The sequence below is a fragment of the Empidonax traillii genome, unplaced genomic scaffold (genome assembly GCF_003031625.1).
Source record: "Empidonax traillii isolate 1590-97213 ecotype Southwest subspecies unplaced genomic scaffold, ASM303162v1 scaffold1000:size392382, whole genome shotgun sequence".
Taxonomy (NCBI): domain Eukaryota; kingdom Metazoa; phylum Chordata; class Aves; order Passeriformes; family Tyrannidae; genus Empidonax; species Empidonax traillii.
The window spans coordinates 184,102-202,559 of NW_020956193.1; the positions used below are offsets into that span (position 1 = coordinate 184,102).

General features: G+C 51.5%; 2 protein-coding genes across 2 annotated transcripts in view; both read right to left on the reverse strand.

The window, feature by feature from the left end:
* Window positions 1–1,960, reverse strand: part of LOC114068057 (GPI mannosyltransferase 2-like) — a 6,385-nt gene extending 4,425 nt beyond the window's left edge. The window contains exon 1 of the mRNA XM_027903926.1: window positions 1,908–1,960. The gene's annotated coding sequence lies outside the window, so the exon portion shown is untranslated. The remainder of the gene's footprint in view (window positions 1–1,907) is intronic.
* A 1,698-nt stretch (window positions 1,961–3,658) lies between these two features.
* Window positions 3,659–18,458, reverse strand: part of ARID1A (AT-rich interaction domain 1A) — a 56,690-nt gene continuing 41,890 nt past the window's right edge. Inside the window, 13 exon segments of the mRNA XM_027903915.1 lie at window positions 3,659–6,693; window positions 7,196–7,326; window positions 7,603–8,476; window positions 10,177–10,273; window positions 10,356–10,487; window positions 10,636–10,786; window positions 10,956–11,128; window positions 11,446–11,578; window positions 15,045–15,252; window positions 15,703–15,912; window positions 17,051–17,160; window positions 17,242–17,387; window positions 18,278–18,458. The exon segment at window positions 18,278–18,458 is cut by the window's right edge and continues 8 nt beyond it. Coding sequence (XP_027759716.1) covers window positions 4,969–6,693; window positions 7,196–7,326; window positions 7,603–8,476; window positions 10,177–10,273; window positions 10,356–10,487; window positions 10,636–10,786; window positions 10,956–11,128; window positions 11,446–11,578; window positions 15,045–15,252; window positions 15,703–15,912; window positions 17,051–17,160; window positions 17,242–17,387; window positions 18,278–18,458 — 4,271 coding nt within the window. The 3' untranslated portion in view covers window positions 3,659–4,968.

The window sequence follows — 18,458 nt, forward strand, 5'->3', positions numbered from 1 at the left end:
TAGTTCCAGTCCCCAGCCATGGGGTTATGCTTCTTATTTAGCCACAAATAAAAGTTTCGGAGTTGTTCCTATTCCCCTTGTGCTCCCCAGCACTCCCAAAGCAACTAGTGGGAGGCACATTCTCCTGAATCACGAAGCTGTGACGTTATTTTAAGCGAGGGGACACTTCAACCCAGCTGTAAATCCTTTTAAAGCACATTCACAGCTGCAAATCCTATTAAAGCACAGCGGCAAAAATTGTCCCAGCACTTTAAATACTTTTTTTTTTTTTTTTTTTAAAAAAGCAGAGAAAAAGCCTCGCCTGAATGTGCCAAGAGAGCTCAAAGCAAACAGCTTTAAAAAGCCTGTTCCTGTCACGACTCAACACACCTTGTGACGGAGCAAAGCCTACAAAGAGCTGCAGCCCACAAGCACCATTTGGGTAAAGAACTCGGCATCGGAGCTGGAATGGCTCTGCCCCAAAAATCCTGTGGGAAAGAGCACCTGCACTAACTGGAAAAAAAAAAAAAAAAAAAAAAAGAGCCAGAAAGGCAAAAGTGGATTAAAAATATTTCAGTAGAAAAAGATGGCAAAGTCTTCAATAAAGATGTTTTTTTCCTCTCTGGGTTCTCACGCTTCCCTCCGCTCTGAAGATGCGAATTGCAGTTTGGAAACAGCGCTAAAAAAAGGATGGGGGGCGGGGGGGGTAAAGGACAAAATAGAGGCTGGATGAATGAGCATGGAAGGGGGGAATGAGCATGGAAATGTGAACTCGGCCAGCTCTGGAGAGGCGCAGTGGAGGGCGGGGACCAGCCGGTGGCAGCAGCCGCTCGCCACAAAGGCATTTCCTGCTCCACGGCTGGGGTATGGAATTCTGCTCCAGCCTGCATCCCACAGCACTTTGGGCACCTCTTGGTACTTCCCCAACCTGCTGCAATTATTCGAGAGATGCTCCAGAAACGTTTAAAAACCAAAACGCTAAAGAAACACAGCGGGATTTTGGAAATTCCATTCACCCAGTGGTGTTTCTGCGGGCCTGGGATCTCTGGCCTTCAATTCCAGCTGCTGGTTCGGAGGCTGCAGCTCCAGCAGAGCTTCCCTTGTTATCTGAATGGAAATGGGAGTGTTTTTACCCCTTGTGCCTTTTGTAAGAGCTCATGTGGGTGAACTAAACCTGCTCTGGGTCAGAACACAACCCTGCCCGCTCCGGGGCTCTGAGCCCTTGGCTTCACCTCCACCTTCCCTGTCCCACAGGGATGTGACAACAGGAAAAGGGACACAGAGTTATCTCCCCTCACAGACACGACAAGTCGGTGATTTGCAGAGTCCCCGGCAGAGGTTTGATGGGGCTGAAGTGCCGAACAGGAACGTTTCCAAGATTAGGGACGGTCACAGCCCGTGTGTTCATGAACAGATGGACACAGGAGGGCTCACAGCCCACCCTGCCTCAGGCGGACACGCTGCCACCAACCTGGGTGGTGCCAATAACCCCCGTTATTCCCCTCCCTGCCCCACTCACTACCAGCCCCAGAGATCGGGTCTCTCTTTCCCTTCCTTCCAGCGAGGCCTCACGGGGCTGGATGGGGGATAACCCCAAACCCCACACCCCAGCCCAGCCCTTCGGCCCCACGCCTGACCCGGCACACCCTCACAGGTGGAACCCGTGGGCGAGGCCTCCCCACGGTCCCGATCCCAGTCCTGACCCTAACCCCAGTCCCGGTGGTCCCAATCACAGTCCCAATCCCGGTGGGGTCCCGGTCCCGATCTCCATCCTGATCCCGGTGAGCCCAACCCCAATGGTCGCGGACCATCCCAATCCCGGTGCGCCTGATCCCGATCCCAATCCCGATCCTGATCCCGTTTGGGGTCGGAGCAGTGACCGCCCCCCCCCCCCCGGCCCCGCCCCCCGGGCTCCCCCCCCGCCCCACCTTGAGCGCGCGGCTCCTCCGCGCGCCGGCTGCCTTATCGCGCCACTTCCGGCCACGCCCCTTTCTGGCGTCACATGAGGACCGAGTGTCTGCGGGGGGGAAGGGCCGGGCGGCGCCATGTTTGTTGCGGGCGGGGGGCGCCATGTTTGTTGAGGGCGGGGGGCGCCATGTTTGTTGAGGGCGGGCCGGGATGAGGGGCACGGGGACCTGAGGAGGGGCAGGGGGGCTGTGGGGGGGTCAAGGAGGTGCTTCAAGGAATTCCTGCAGGAATTGAGAGTCTGGGGTACAAATCAGGCCAAAGCACCGAGGATTTGCGCTGGAGGCAGCCCAGCCAAGTTGGAGGTCAGGGGTGGCTCCCAGAACAGCCCCAGTAACACACAGGGAACACTGTTTAATCTCATTTTACTCATTTCTCATCTATGCCACTTTTCTTTTTCACTAATACAGGAGCGTCTGTATTGGGGGAACAGAATTACTCCCCTCGGATCAACTGGGTGTATAAATACCGGTAAAATGGGTGTTTAGCGCCACTCCTGCCTCTCCTTTCCCTCCCTAAAGCAGCATTCGCTCGGTATTAAATCCACCACAACAGGAACACAGAAGATGCACCGGAGGTTGCTCACACATTACCTGCTCCGACCTCGCTGCTGGGTCCTCTCTGTTTAGGGAAAGAAGAAAAACTTTTTACATAAAAAAAAGTTAAACAAAGCTCCTGGGAATACAGAAGTAAATTATCAGAGAAGCCCCGTAAGGGTTTTCAGTCAACAACAGTGTCACAGAATGGCAACATCCAGCAGAATTCTTACCCCACACTTGGTTCCCAGTGTTTTTTAAAGCCAAGGAAGCCCAGCACCGTTCCTGCCTTTTAAGAAATCCATTTGAAGGACTCTCCTGCCAGACAAAGAGCTCCTGCCATTCCTGCTGACAGACTAGACTTTTCAGGAAAGGGTCTGTTTGATTTTGGCACAGTTACTCCCAGGATTCTGAAGTCTAAGGAATGAAGGAACTGAGAGCTTCCTAGGAGAGGACTAGGAGATAAAACAGGGTGAAGTTTTGAACAGAAATTACACTTGCCTTTTAAAAAAAAAAAAAAAAAAAAAAAAAAAAAAAAAAAAAAAAAAAAAAAAAAAAAAAAAAAAAAAAAAAAAAAAAAAAAAAAAAAAAAAAAAAAAAAAAAAAAAGCTGCTTTTTCTTTTATGAGCTCAGAGCAGTTGTAGCTACCCTACTTCTGGTACCCACTGAGGATAAAGCTTCAGGCTAAATAAAATACCCACTACTTCCAAACCCCTACAAAAGTCCAGATCCTCATCCAAAGAGCCTGAACTTTGGCTATTTGCTGAAGGAGCTCTGTCCTCTGGAAACCCCCAGCCTCAGAAGGAAGTCAGAGTCCACACCCCACTTCCAAGAAAATGTGAAAAATGTGAACAATTTTCCATTTTCAGAGCTGAGAGGGAACTGCCTTCCCTTCCCCAGCAAGGCCTTTCTCACCCTGGGAGTTCTCTCTCTGCCACAGCTTCACCTCATGCTGTAAATCCTGAGCCTTAAGGAAAAATTCCAACACTGAGACAAGCCCAGAGAAAGCAAAGTCAGACCATGCAGCATCTCCTGAGCAAGGCAGGACTTTGCCATCACCTGACACTGCTGCACCTTGCAGGACCTTAGAGGTCCTGAGTGGGAAAGGAGGAGCTGATCTGCACCATCACTGAACTTCCCTCCCTGTCCTGCCAATAAAAAAAACCCTTACAAACATCTTACCAAGATTTAATGTACATTTATTCTTAACACGTGGAACATATAGTATAAAGATTTCATACTGAATAAATGATATTCATTAAGCCAAAAAAGGAAAAAAGGGAGGAATTTACATCAAGTTTTTAGCTACATCGTCTGAAATACAAATATGCAGAATTCATCACTGAAAAATCTCAATTGTGTTTCTTCATCAGGAACTTCAACTGAACCTAGAACTTTTTCACACCTCAATTAGAAAGAAAACAAAAACAGGAAAAAAATAAACTATAAGTTGATTGGCTGCTGAGACAGCAATGACTTTATACACAGAGACCTGTACAGCATCCTCCAGGGAGGGATGTCTGGCAAGAGATTAAATAATTGTGTCTCGCTTTTGCAGGTCATCAACTCGTTAACTCGTCATACTATAAAGGGGTGGGGGAGAGGGGGACAAAACTGCAGGAGTCTCAGGGTATGTGCAATGTACAACGTCATATATATATACACACGTGGCAGCTCTCGGGCTGCAGCTAAAGGTTAAAACCAGTTCTAAGAGGTGATCTCAGGGTTATTCATACAATCAAGGAGGAAGAGAGAAAGAGGTCAGGGTGTTGTAGGTTCACACATTATACTTTGGGGGAAAAGCCTTTTTTTTTTTTTTCTCCTCAACATTAACTAAAAACATTTTTAAAAACTACAGCTTGCTGCTGATCCAGCGTTTTTTTTTCTTTTTTTTTCTTCTTTTTTTTTTTCTCCTTTTTTTTTTTTTTCAATCCATGTGAGACATTATTACAGTATGTTTACAGTTTAAGGTGTACAGTACATGGAGTTCTACACGCTACTGCACAGGCCTCCCTTGGACAAGGTCTGTTCACAACTGGTAACTTCTTGGTTCCTGCAAGATTGTGAATGTACAACGATAAACCACACAGAGTTCAGCAGTCACTTTTTTTTTTTTTTTTTGTGTCCTTCAGAGTTTTTACCATTTAAAAACAGTTATGAAAGTGGTGCCTGTCAATGGGATAACACGGCAAGTCGTTTTTTCCCCAAACTCACTGTAAACGACAGTAACTTTGGTTAAAATAAAAAAAGTCTTCTATGTAGACAGAACTTTGTCTCCTTTAATAAGGGATTTTCAGGACAAATTTTGAAGGGCAGGGGAAAAGGGGAGAGGGGCCCGGGGACATCTTTCCCCGAGGGAGAAGCAGGACAGCGCAGGGCAGACAGTGGATTCTGAGGTGGTTTTGCATAAATAAAGGGCAAACAGTCAGTTTTTTTTCTAAGTTCTCCACTCACGCACACGCACACAGGGTCTCGGATCCCACAGCTGTCATGACTGGCCAATTAAAAACAGTACGTCACAAATAACTTGTGAAACCAAAGAGTTCATCAAAGGCGACACGGAGATGTCCAACAGCCGCGACTCGTACAACGTGAACTCCGAGTGGTTCTCGTCCACCTTGGCCAGGGCCAGCAGGGCCCGGGCGGCTCGGCGCATCATGTCCACGCTCGTCGACTCGAAGGGCGGGTTCTGCATGTGCATCAGCCCGGCCTGGCTCTGCTGGAACTGCGTGGCGGCCAGGCTGTCCTCCAGGAAGCCCAGCAAGTTGCCAATGCTGCCCTTCTGCACAGCGATGGCCCTCGCCGCCAGGCTGTCCCCCTGTGCCAGGTTGGCCAGCAGTACCACGGCCATCTCCCGGCACACCGGGTTCTTTCTGTCACTGAGGAAGCGCACCATGGTGCTGTACAGCTTCTCCAGGCGGCTGAAGGGGGGAGTCGCCAGGATCAAATCCACGTTGTTGTCCTGGATGCTGAGTTTGCTGAGTGTTTCCAAAACCAGTCTCTGAGGGGAGAGGACAGCGTTGGGCCCCAGTGTCGGGAAGGGATCCTGGGCCTCTGCTGACGGACACACTGCCCAGTGGAGGAGTCCATCCAGGATAGGCAAACAGATGCTTTCCGGGTAAGGGGAGAGGTCCAGCTGCCCGGAAATGTTGGCCAACGTGACCAGTGTATTTTCACGCAGCATCTCCAAACAGTCCCACCACCACTCCACCTTGTTGCAGCTCACCCCTTGGTCCTGCTCCTCCTCCTTCTCGTAGGTCAGGGGTGCCTGTTTGCGTTCTGGGTGCTTGTGGTGTAAGAGGATCAGTTTCCCTAGAATCAGCAGCAGCCCGGGGTGCTTGGACATTTCAAAGTCATTGCCCGGCACGAACGATAAACTCCTGATGATGTTCGAGACGCAGATGCAGCGCTTGGCCAGAGAGTCCTGCCAGTCCAGGAGGGTGCAGAGCGGCGTCTCGTCCTTACTGTGGGGTTCGTCCTCCAGGATTTTGATATTCCTGTGGCTCTGAGCTGGACTAATGACAAAGGGAAACTTGCCGCTCTCCTTCGCCGTTTCCAAAGCTTTGACCTCCTCCTCCTCCCCTGCCAGGGAGCCCGGGCGCGCCGACAGCATGTCGTCCATGGTGGCAGTTATCCTCTTCTCCGAGGAGCTGTCGGACGGAGGGGCCTCTCCTTCCCTAGTGCTGGGGTTGCTCTCAGCTGCTGAACGTTTCCTCAAGGCAGAGGAGCAGGAAGCTCGTTTGTGAGTCAAGGGCAGCTCCGTCTTGCTCTCGAAGTGGGTCTGGATGTGCTCGGTGGTGTCTCCGCCGCCGATCCGCCAGTGCAGGAGCCCGCTGTCGAACTCCTGCACCCGGCCCAGCTTGTCGGAATAATCTACCACAAACGGGTCGTTTTTCTGCACCACCTTCACTGGAAGCTTGTCAAATTTACTGACTAGTTTTTCCTCGCTGCTCTCCGGAGGTACTTTGTCCTTGCTCGCGAACGCGGCCTCCTCCTCTTCCTCGTCCTCTTCCTCCTCCTCACAGTTCAGGCTCCGTGGCTCGTCGTCCTCCTCCCCTTCTTCAGGAGAAGAAGCTGAAGATTTGCAGAACCTTTCGGGATCTAATAGTGTTCTTTGCCCTGGGTCTCCTACCTCGTACTCCTTCAGGATTCCAAAGATCTCGATCAGGCAGCGCCGGAAATACTCCACCAAGAGCTCCAGCAAGCCTGGCAGCTACAGGGGGGGAGAAAAACAGGAGGGGAGGAAGGAACAGTGATCAGAAAACAACTCAGGTCAACACAAGCAGGGCTGAGAGTTTAAGCAGCGCTGTCAATTAATGGTTCTTTTCATGGTGGCAACAAGTGGCGCAAAACAGGAGTTTTCTGTCCTTTGAGAGAAGGGACAAAAGCAGACACTGACTGTGAGTACCCAAGCTGCCCCCCCTGCACACACCCACGTGCTCTTGAGGTTGTTATCTCCCTCCTGGTTAAGTCACAGGGAGGGCCTTTCCAGCACTGCTGAGGAGATTTCACACCAACACACACATAAATCCCACGGGCCAGTGAGTGACCGAGCTCACAGCTGCCCAGACCCCACGCTCTCTTCCCGCCTGGAACGCTCCCCAGGTACAGGGACGCCCGGGAGTCTGCACGAGCCGCTTGTTGCCATCTCACTGACAGAAACCCCTGCAGAATTAGCACTTCAAAGACCTGCCCCAAAGAGCATCTGCACCCACCTGGCTGAGGTTGAAGGTCATTATGCTGTTGTCATCATAGAGCAGGATGTTTATGGTATCTAAGGCCCACGTACTTTCAGCCAGCAGCCCGGACTTCAGAGACATCATCACTCTCCAGGCTTCAGGAGTTCCTGTAACATAAACACATGATACTTCCAGCTCCTGGAGCTTCAAAACAAATAGGAGATACTTGATACTGCTTTTTGGACCCGTGAAGAGCAGAGAGCCTGGCTAAGAGGATGCACAGACCGCGCGTACCAGCAATCCGCCCGCAGGCGATGCCGAAACGAGGGCTGAAAATACGATCAAAACGTGCAAAAATACAGCTTGTTCAAAGCCAGCAGGGCCCTTCTGCTTGGCAGGACTGTACCAAAGGGTCAAGGCAGGAAAGCAGGGGGTTTCCTCACCGATATCTTTTGCTGTTAGCCGCCTCCTCTGCTTCAACACAGGTTGCGTGGCTTCTACTGATCCCGGCGGGAAGGTGATGTCTCGTCGGATCATGGGAGGCTGGACAGCTGCTGGTGTTACGTGTGAGGCAGGAACGGGTGGTCCTGCCTTCTGCATCTTCATCCCCGAGTGCAGGAATGGAGATTTACTCGGAGAAGTGCGATTCTCCAGAGGTCTGGGCAGAGGTGCTGGGCTGGATACCTGAGGAATGTGATTCTGCATGCTGGGGGGGGTCTGGTAGTTAGACTGGGGGGGCCTGGTCATTGGGGGCACGGGGGCAGAGGGACCGTAGGGAGGTTGCCTGTTCCCGTGGGAAGGCCATGGTCCCTCGTGGTTGACCCTCTGGTCTGAATGCAGAATTTCATCTGTTCGAGTCACTCCGTGATAGGCAGGGCCCTGGGGCGCGGAGCCCGTGCTCGGCCGGTTGGGAAAGCTGTACCCCATCTCGTTGCGCCCCTGCCACATGGCCCCTTGCTGGGGACCCTCCGGAGCGGGCTGGATGGGACCACCCATCATCTGAGGAGGCATGTTCTGCTGAGCGTTGGAGCCCGGGGGAGCCGAGACCCTGTCTCTGCCGAATTGGAAGGGGAACTGGTTCTGCGGCCCTCCGGCGGCTCGGCGGTCGGCAGCGGGGTACGTGCTCCCATACTGGTTATACAGGTCCTGCTGGGGGGATGGCTGTGCAGGAGGCTGCTGGCTGGGCTGCTGGGGCTGTGCTGGAGGCAGCTGCTGCTGGGTCTGGCCCTGCCCGGCGCTGTAAGGGACGTTGTACATCTCCCCTTCGTGGCGCTTGGCGGGCAGGCCGTAGCTCCCGTCCATCGGCCGCTTGTAGTTCTGGGGGGAGGAGAAAGGCGTGGACAGCGTGAGATTGGAAATTCGGGAAGGGCTGTTCCACTGAAAAAGGGTGGTCAGGCATTGCAGGGGCTGCCCAGGGAGGGGGTGGAGTCCCCATCCCTGGAAGTGTCCAAGGATGCTGGGGGGACAAGGTGGGGATCGGGCACAGGTTGGACTTGATGATCTCGGAGGTCTTTTCCAACCTTTATTGGTTTATTGGTGTTCTGTAACACAAACAACCCAAACCTCAGTGGGGAGAGTCCTCAGAGCCAGAGGATCTGGCCTGTGGCATGGCCTGGGAGAGGCTTTTTCTCACTGCTGGCCATATCCAATGTGAAGCCGGATCAGTCACTCCCTTTCACAAGCCAAGGCCAATTCCTTGTGGCTGGCTGGGTAGTTTCCTTGTGGATTCTACAAGGATGCCCCGGGGGCAGGAATCTGCCCACAGAAAGGACATTCCTGCAGAAAAGACTCAGCTCTACAAGGACTTCACCACAAACCAAACCAGGCACCAGCACTTGCTTCCTTCCACAAGCAGGAATTTTATCAGACCCTAGTTCTTTTATATTTCCCGGATTTCTGCTGAAGCGCTCAACAAAATGTATTAAAAACTGTTCTACTTCCTGCTTCTTCCTTTCCTGTGGACTTCAAAACACGTTGCTGAAAGGAGCAAGAAGGATTCTCCCCCCTCATTCTTTTAAGTGCAAATGGAGAAAACAGTCAATGGTGGAGACAAAATTAAAATCCAGGATCTCTCTCGCCTCCAAGGTCTGTGCTGGAGCTGCTGTAGAGGCAATTCAGACACTCCACGGTCATGACTGGCTTCAGATGGAGCTCTAGGGCTTCAAAGATGACAAGTTCCAGAGTAACTTGAACTCTTGGCTCTGAGCCCTGTGGCTCTGGTTGCAGAGCCAAACTGCAGAGCAGTTGGAATTATTCTTAGCACAGCTCACTGAGTGCCCTCTCTATACTCTCCTAAACCAGAGGACTTAAAATTATCAGGAAAACATTATGGGTCCTGGCAGGGATACAAAGAGCAAGTCATATGTAAGGATTATGGGAAGGGATATACATTCACTCAAACTGTCCTGAAACAAACCTGCTGGGTTTGGGAACAGTGAGGAGGAAGCAGCTGGGCAACGGAGTCTGAAGCCTCTGGCTGCAGGGACAGGGATAGACACAAAAATGTCCTCTGGGTTGTGCAAAATAATCCACCTGAAGCACCTCCCCAGAACGATCCAGGAGCTACTCCAAATAAACTCATCACTTGGATCATCAACAGTGTTACAGAAACGGGACTGGATTCAGAAAGTTCCAGAGGGGCAGAGGTGCCCAGCAAAGCTTCCTCACCTCCTGCTGCCTGACCAGGGTGTGCAACAACCTCCGTTCTCAGAATACTGTCTTGCTAACACAACACTAATTCAAACTTCTTTAAATTGCTTGCAATTTATTCAGCCTCCTGTATAAGGCCAGGCTGGATGGGGCTTGGAGCAACCTGGTCTGGCAGAAGGTGTCCCTGCCCATGGCAGGGGGTTGGAATGAGATGAGCTTTAAGGTCCCTTCCAACCCAAACCACTTTGTGATTCTCTGAGAGGGTATTTAATTCTACACATTCATAAAGCAACCAGAGAGTTTTCACCTCCAGATAAGAACTCTTATGTCTCTCAGCTGGACAAACCAGAAACCTTGGGATCCCTCACCTGCTGCTGCTGCTGATACATGGTGGTTTGCTGGCTTGGGAAGGGGCTGCCCGAGGATGTGCCTTGAGTGGAGAATTGATTGCCATAGGAATCATGTCTGGAGAAGAAACAGATGCATTAATTGTCACTGTCAGAGCCTCAGAGCTCTCCCACTGGGAAGGGTAACAACCCCTCCAGACCTTTGCTGCTGCTGCTGCTGCTGAGGGTAGCGGCTGGGAGAGTACATCCCCGACTCCGGGGTGGAAGGCATGATGTTTGGCTGCGGAGTTCCCGTTCCCAAGTTGCCCTCAGGTCCCATGCCGGGCTCCGTCCTACACGGAACAGAGGGGGAAAAACCCCCCACACTCACTTAGATTCCCCCCTTGGCTCCTCCAGTGATCACCAAAGTCACAGCAGCGAGGAGCAAAGGGATGATCACCCACGAGGCACCTCGGGATGTCTCCAGGTCCCAGTACCCACCTCACTCTGTCGTAAGGACCTCCGTAGGAGTAGTGCTGCCGCTGTCCCATGGCCATGTTACCCATCCCTGGGCCTGCAGCACGGTTGTAAGGGTCACCCATACCACTGTTGGGGCCCTGCCCTGAGGACATGAAGGGATCGCTTCCTGGAGCTGGAATAACGAGAGAAGAACCGGTTAATGTGGGTACCCCCACCCTAAAAAAGTTAAACCCCGTTCTCTGGGCAAGCAGGTGGTTTCCTACAGCACATTCCAAAGTGCAGCCAGCTAAGAGGGATTAGTACTCAAGGAGAAAGTGGAGACAACACAAGGACTGGCTCACCTTTCCTCATACCGCTGTAGGGATCTTTATTTGGCTCGTAAGACATGCGACCCATCATGTCAGAGGTATTCATGCTGGGCTGGTACCCTGGATTTGGAGTCATGGAGTTCCGTTTCTGGAACGTAGGATCACTGCCATCTGCAAAGGCATCCTGAAGGCCCACAGAGTTACTCCTGGTTCAAGAAAAAAAATCAAAACAACACAAACACCAGGTTACAGAGGTCCATGGTGCTCCTCAGGACAGCTTTCCTAGAAGGAATACAGTCCTGCTCTTCCAGAGTCACGAGAAACCGCCTTTCTTCAACACTGACCCCATCCCCAAATCAATGAATATTCACAGTGTTGCTGTGAGCCATGAACGAGGGAGAAGAGCAAGGGAGTCCCACCAAAACAGGCACTCAAGTCCCCAGCCACCTGCAGCGATGACCAGAGGTGACCCCACATTCACAGCTCCCACCCAGCGGCGGAAGAGGGAGCGATGGTTCCCTACCTGATGCCTGGCAAAGGGGGCATCTGACTGTGTGGCGTCGACGCTGGGGTTGGTGGCTTCAAGTCTCCTCCTTCTGCCATGGAGCTGCTGGTGGACTGAGGTGTCTGAGGACCCTGCATGGAGCCTGAACCCGCTGCAAGAGGAGAAACATGGTGTGAGCAGCTTTGCGCCCCGGGGACACAACCCAGGACCTCCCAGAACATCAGCCCCAAGAACAGAGAGTCCTTGAAGGAAGAGACAGGTAAAATATGGCCAAAAAAAGTACAAGGAGCTCAATGTTTCAAGGACAGGCTGGGACAGGCTTCCTGGAAGAACCCTGTACAGCGACCTAAAGCTGAGAGAACACGTTCCTTCTCACAGAATATGCTGAGTCGGAAGGGACCCACAAGGATCATTGAGTCCAACCCTCAGCCCCGCACAGGCCCATCCCTAAGAGTCACACCATGTGCCTGAGAGTATCATCCAAACACTCCCTGAACTCAGTCAGGCCTGGTGCTGTGACCACTGCCCTGTGCCTCATCCTTAACCACGTGGTGCCCCCACTGTGAGGTGCTTCCCACGCTATCCCATCGGAGGCTGATGCTCTGGAGTGCACCCTGTGGCAGGAATATGGTGCTTCCCGGCAAGGAACCACTGACATATCACCTTCACAACCTTCCCACCCAGGAGGGTGGTGGGTTTGAGCCCTCTCCTGGAAGCCTCAGGATCCTCCTAGAGATGGAAACTCCAGGACATCAGCTGAGGCCACCGAGTAACTCTGAACAAGGCTGCTCTGCCCTTCCAGAGGGGTTAATCCACACACCACTCCCAAGGATTCCTGGAACAGGGAATGCTGGATCTTTCACTGAACGACAAAACCCGTCCAGCAAGTTCCTTGCAAGGTCCCTGCCTGCCTCCCTGCTCTACGCTCCAGTGAGCTTTCATCAAACATCCCAGGCTGTGTGTAATCCAGCTGTGCCGGGAGCTCGAGGAGCTCCGCTGGCCCTGGATCGCTGTGACAGTGTCAGCTCAGGTTCAGCCGCTCCTCGCAGCTGGCAAGAGCTGAACTCTTAATTAATGTTTCCATTAGTTACCGTCCCCAGCACCCGATATCCCTCGGCTCCAGCCCTGCTGGTTGATGAGTCATTTCAGCTATTCATTAAAATCCTCCGAGGTCACGTCCAGGGCATGTTTGTTTACACCCCACCTTCCTGGCACCCTGTCCTCAACTCTGTGACTCCCTCCCGGCACGGGGAGGTCTCGGAGAGAAGGAAGGGCAGCGGGAGCTCCGCGGGGAGTTTCATTCATGGGCCCTCCTTCGCTCCACTCGCTTCCCCCAGGAATCCACTCCCGGCTCCGTTTGTGCTGCTGGCACCGGCAGGAAGAGGCCCCGAGACATTCCCTGCGTCGCTGCCATTTGGTGTTTGTCCCCACCTCCCGCCGTCCCTCCCACTCACAAGTTTACACACAGTTGGAGCGGGGCCAGTTCCACGCTCTGGGAATTAAAACCCAGCGAGGACTGGTGGTGCCTCCTCCCCCTCCAGGGACAGGCTGTGTCTGCGAGCGGGAACCCTGGAAGGTTTTCAGGAAACCCCAGTGCCCACGAGGCAATTCCCAATCCCTCCCAGCCACCGGTCCTCCGTGAACACTTCTGGGGTTTGAGGGGGGGGAGGGACACTGCCTGGGAAGAGCTCTGGCACCCCTGCAGCCTCAGGAAGTGGTTAGTGGAGAACTCATTCCCAAAGTTCTGCAGGAGTTAATTTGGCAGAAGTGAAGAGGAAGCCAACGCCAACAGGTTGTAAAGTCTGCAAGGACAGCAAACCACGGCTGTGTGGGACAACTGAGCCTTTCAGCCTTTCTGATGGGCCTTCAGAATGTCCCCTTGTTGTCCACTGGGTTTATAAACAGGGAAGTTTTTCTCCATCCAGGTGATTCCTTGGAGACAGGACTGTGTGTGTGAGTCTGGAGGACACTGGGCCCTGGAAAAGCAGCGTCCACTGGGACTCAATGCTCCAAGGCTCTTCAGCCTGGAGCTGGGGTTGAGTACTTCGTGTCATGCCCTACACCCCAGATCCTGCTGATCCAGGGGAGCAAGAGAGAGGAAGAAAAGGAAAGTGAAAAAGGAGCACGGACACACTGATTGATTCAACTTAAAGGCTCAGAGTGGCCAGCCAAGCTTCAGTGCTGCCTCTGCATATTCTCAGTTGTAGGAGTCTGGAGCAAGACAAGCGGAGAGAGCAGTTTAAATCAGAAATACAGCTGAGTCTTCTCATGGCAGGAGTTAAATGTGCACAGTTTGGGACACCAACCCTGCAAATTCCTTCTGCTGATGTGCTGAAGCTCAGCCTAGAAGGCAGAGCCAGGACCTTCACATTAGCTAAAACAAAATAAAAACTGATGCACCACCTAATCCACCCTGACACACACCTAGAGCTACACCGAGCCTTAAGTGGCTTCCTAAAAGTCTCAGCTCTCTCCAAACAAACTCCAAATGCTCTTAACATCGTTGTTCCGCTGCCTCAGGGGGGTCAGAAAGAGCTTCTGGAAAGAAAGTAGGGATGGATTTGTGGTGTAGAACTCAGAAACCACTTTGGACAGAAGTTCAGTCCAATGGCACAGAAGTTGCTTTATCTTGCAGAACACACCAAGGCTGAAGCTCCACTGGGACAGGTTTCCTGATCAGTGACAAGACATGATTTAGTTCTTTAAAAAAGCACCACTCTGAGAGGAGAGAGAAAAGTAGCGTGGCCAACAGAATACTGGGACAAGCCAACCAAGGGTTTAGCAGTGCTGGGACAACTGCACTACAATCCAAGCAGGTTCATTATTCCACTCCTCAGGAGCCAGACAAAGATGGTGCCAAGTTTCAGAACCAAAAAGGTATTTTTTTGCAAACATTATAGGAACTTCAAAGCAGACCAAGTTTTTATTTTCACCTACATGAGCAGGTTCCTGACCAGAAAAGGCATCTGAAGGTTTTTAGTTATAAGGCAAACTGGAAAACTCAAGCTTAAAGAAGGGTTGGCAAGTTCAGCAGCAATTCAAGCAATGAGCTCAATGCAAATGAGACAGAAAGGATCAGACTTTCCAAAGACCAAAAAGTACAACGTGCAAGGCTGGCCTGGATGTCTTCTTTCTTTTCTTTTTTTTTTTTTTTTTTTGTTAAACAAAATCTGAATTGAACATTATGCTTAAATATGCAGAAACTGGAGCACGCCATCAAAATCTGAAACAACAAGTTGTTCATTTTAAAGGCCTTGATTCCTAAAGCATCCAACTTGTAGAAGGCCTAAAGTGCTCTCTGTGCACAAAGCCTCAGAAGCTCCTCCCTGACTCCTGCTGAAGGCAGAAAGAAGGAATTCCTGAGGGAGATGAGTTCACACCCACATCCAGCTTCTTCTCCCTGAAGGTACCACTGGCATGGTCAAAACCAGCCCAACTTTTCCAGCAAGTCCCCACAGCTGAGCAGTTCACACAAGGGCTGCTCTTGGAACAGGCCAGAGAACATCTGGGGGCTTTGTGGAAGTTTGGACCCCCAGCACATGGGGTGGGGTGTACAGTGCCAGAGACCCTCCAGTTCACCCATCCACGGCACACCTTAACGCAGTGTCTGAACTCACCTGGAGATGGAGGTTGTATCTTAGTCTGAGACTTCTTTGAATCAGCAGCTGCAAAGATATCAGGAGGGGGGTCTTCTCCTCGCTCAATCTTGCACTCGAAGGCATAGAGACACTGGATGTACTGCTTCTTCAAGGAACTGGCTGCACTGCTGGACGTGCCCACGTTGAGATTTGTGGCCAACTCGCGCCATTTCTTGTTCTTGTTGACCTGCACAACCGAACAAGAGGCTCTAAGTTTAAAACCCCAGACGCTTCTACTCCAAGAAATTTTCTGGGGAGGAAAAATCGATGCTTCCCTTGTGTGAGCTGGGAAGCAATGAGGGCCAAACTCTCCTCATTACCTACAGAAAAACTTTTCAAACAGGGACAGATTGCAAGTCAAACTGCTCACGAGGTCAGCTGACAGCCAGATGCAAAGACAGCGTCACCAATCTTTGCACTGGACAAAGTGGGGGGAAAAAAGGGGTTGAATTGAGTCTCACCATGGATTGTTCTCAACCAGACAATGGGGGAGCAAACATCTGGCTCACTCAGAGGATTGCTGGGTTTCACTTAAGGAAACCAGCAAGGCTAAAGGGGAACTCATGGCTTACCTCTGGCTACAAACCAACTCTGAATGGCAGCAGTTCTGAACACAAGCACCAGCCCCCAGACTCACCTGAGTCAATCCTCCAATCTCCTTCACGGAGATGTAGAGCCGGTAAAGGTCCAAGGGTTTCCTGCCCACTGCTGGGAGGTTGGTCATGCCCATGGCCTTCTCCTCGGTGAAGGCCAGGTAACGATCCACCCACAGCTTCCTCTCGGGCTCCCCACCCAGCTCGTAGAGTTTGGTGATCTTCTCATTGGTTGTAGTAGAGGAACTGGACTTCTGGGAGAAGGAAAGAGATATCAGGACTGAGCAGCGCAAGGGCAGCTCCTTCACACCCAGGGTTGTTTCCAAGAGCAGGCGGGTAAGAGCTCAAAGTGCTGCTCTGGTGTTGGGGACAGATTTATGTCAAGACTCATGCTTGTTTCAGATCAGCATCAGGCAAGGATTAATCAGTAAAGGCATCACAAAACCAGCTGCTACTCAGGGAATTCGCAGAAGATGGGAATTTTGAAACAGTGAAAGGTTTCAGGAATGCTACAGAAACCCCGAAAAACTCAAGAGGACAAAGAGAACCACCTCCAACGATCCTCATTTGCAAAACAAGATAGGAAAATCATAATTCAACTACAGATGAGATTCCTTGTGGCATTACAAATCCCTAATTAAAAATGAACTCCCAAATCAGGATTGATCTTCAAACATGACCATGTTCTAGATGAACCCAAAAGTGTTCATGGCACGTGAGATAATCCAACAGCACAGACCAGGACAGAACAGCCTTGATTTGTGGCCTCTGCCACCTCCCAGCCCAAGAGCATTCAAGTCCTTGTTTGCCATAAATAAGAAAGGCAGATTCCAGAATACAGGAGCAGAAGTGAGAGATCTCCTGGATCTTCCTGCAGGCTGCTGCTGGCACAGGGATCAAACCTGCAGAGCATTTACTTCCCCTCAAGTAGCAAAGGAGGAGACGGGCTCAGAAACTGCTTTTTTTGGTGGTTCTTTTGAAACTGGTAGCAGCAATGCAAAGAAAAACACTCCCTGAAGAACTTGTTTGCCTCCCTCTTCTGGCTTTAATACAGGCTTAGTAAGAGGTTTGTTTGTGAAACAACTAACACTTCAGTGTACCACGTCCCAGCTGAGGGGTGAGAGCTGACTCGCTCCCAGCCCACACCAGCAACAAACCCAGGTTTGTTTATGCTGCTTTTGGCAGTTTCACTGTGGCAGGTGATAATTTCTAATACTAACTTGTTTTACAAGTGAAATCAATGACTCCCAAAGGACTGGGAAACGCTCCCCTTCATTTCTCACGCTACCAGACAGATGCACTGCTCAACCCAAGTGAACATGCAGTGGTTTTTATTTCCCTGGATGCTGGAGAGGACGGGCGTCATTAAAAACAAAACCCAAAACATTTTACCTTTGACTTGGATTCTGCTTTTGGCGTCCCGTCTGCCTTGTTGTTCATTTTAGTTGCAGGTGTTAATTTGACGTCCCCAAGTCCCATCATTTCAGGGCTTGCTGCCATCCCTGGGGAGTTAAAAGGAATCTTTGACACTGATTTTCAACCCGGCGCAATGGAATCAACGAAATCCTAAAGCCCTGGCTTACCTGCAGAGTTGTTGGCCATATTCCCACCCATGGGGTAGGGTGGGCCCTGGGGGTTCATCATGCCAGCCATACTGTTAATTCCCTGTCCATAAGGAGGTCCAGTGCCCATCATGCCCCCTTGGTTCATGTTGGGATAACCAGGAGGCCTAGAGAAGGCAAGGAAGAAACACTTAGTCTATATATTAAGCATTGAGATCTCGTCTGAGATCTGAGGAAGTAGCTTTGCTAGAACAAAGTTAAACAGGACATTGAGAAGTTCATTGCTCCAAACAGTTTTTCCAGCAAAAGACCAAAGCTTGGGGTCCCTGGCAGTCATAGGTAACAGCAGCAGATTGCAGAAGCAGCCTCTGGGGCAGGATCAAGAGCACAATGCCCAGTCAGACAACAAATATATCCACCAGCTTCAGGGCAACCCGATTTAGAAGCACATTCATGGCTTTCATGGCATTGGGAAGGCCACACACACCTACTCTGCAATGGGCAATAAATTAAAAAAAAACCACCACAGAAAATAGTACAAAGTTCAGAGCTGAATTCCAGCTCCTTTCCCACAGCTGCTCATCAAGGCCCTAAAAGGAAGAAGTTCCCTACACTGGACAAGCAATGCCTTGGATCAGACAGCTGGGTGGCTGCTGGATTTAGGGGCTGCACAGCAGCATCTCCAAGTCTCTAGTGGAACAGAGGAGACCAGGAGGCAAAAAAGCCAAAACAGCTGAAGACATCTCAGAGTTAAATAATTTCACCTATGACCATTAAAAATCCCCCAAGCGTGTCATAAATGATGTGTAAAATCACGGGATAGTCTGGGTTGGAAAAGACCTTGAAGATCATTCAGTCACAGCTCCCTGCCATGGGCAGGGACACCTTCCACCATCCCAGGCTGCTCCAAGCCCCGTCCAACCCAGACTTGGACACCTCCAGGGATGGGGCAGCCACAGCTTCTCCGGGCACTCCAACACACTGCTTGTCCAAGCTTCATGCTCTCCCTTTTCACAGGGCGAGGGACTTTCACGGGTGGGGCAATCCCCCTCCTTACCTGTTCTGGATGGAGTTGGCAGCAGCGTGCATGGCAGCGGCGGCCGCCTCTTGTGCTTTGCGGTTCATGCCGGCGGGCGGGGGGCACATCCCCGTGCCCACCTGGGGGGGCATGTTTGCCATGTTGGGTCCGTAGGGCCTGTTCCCCATGGCTGCGTGGCTCATCCTGCCCGGGGGGATCC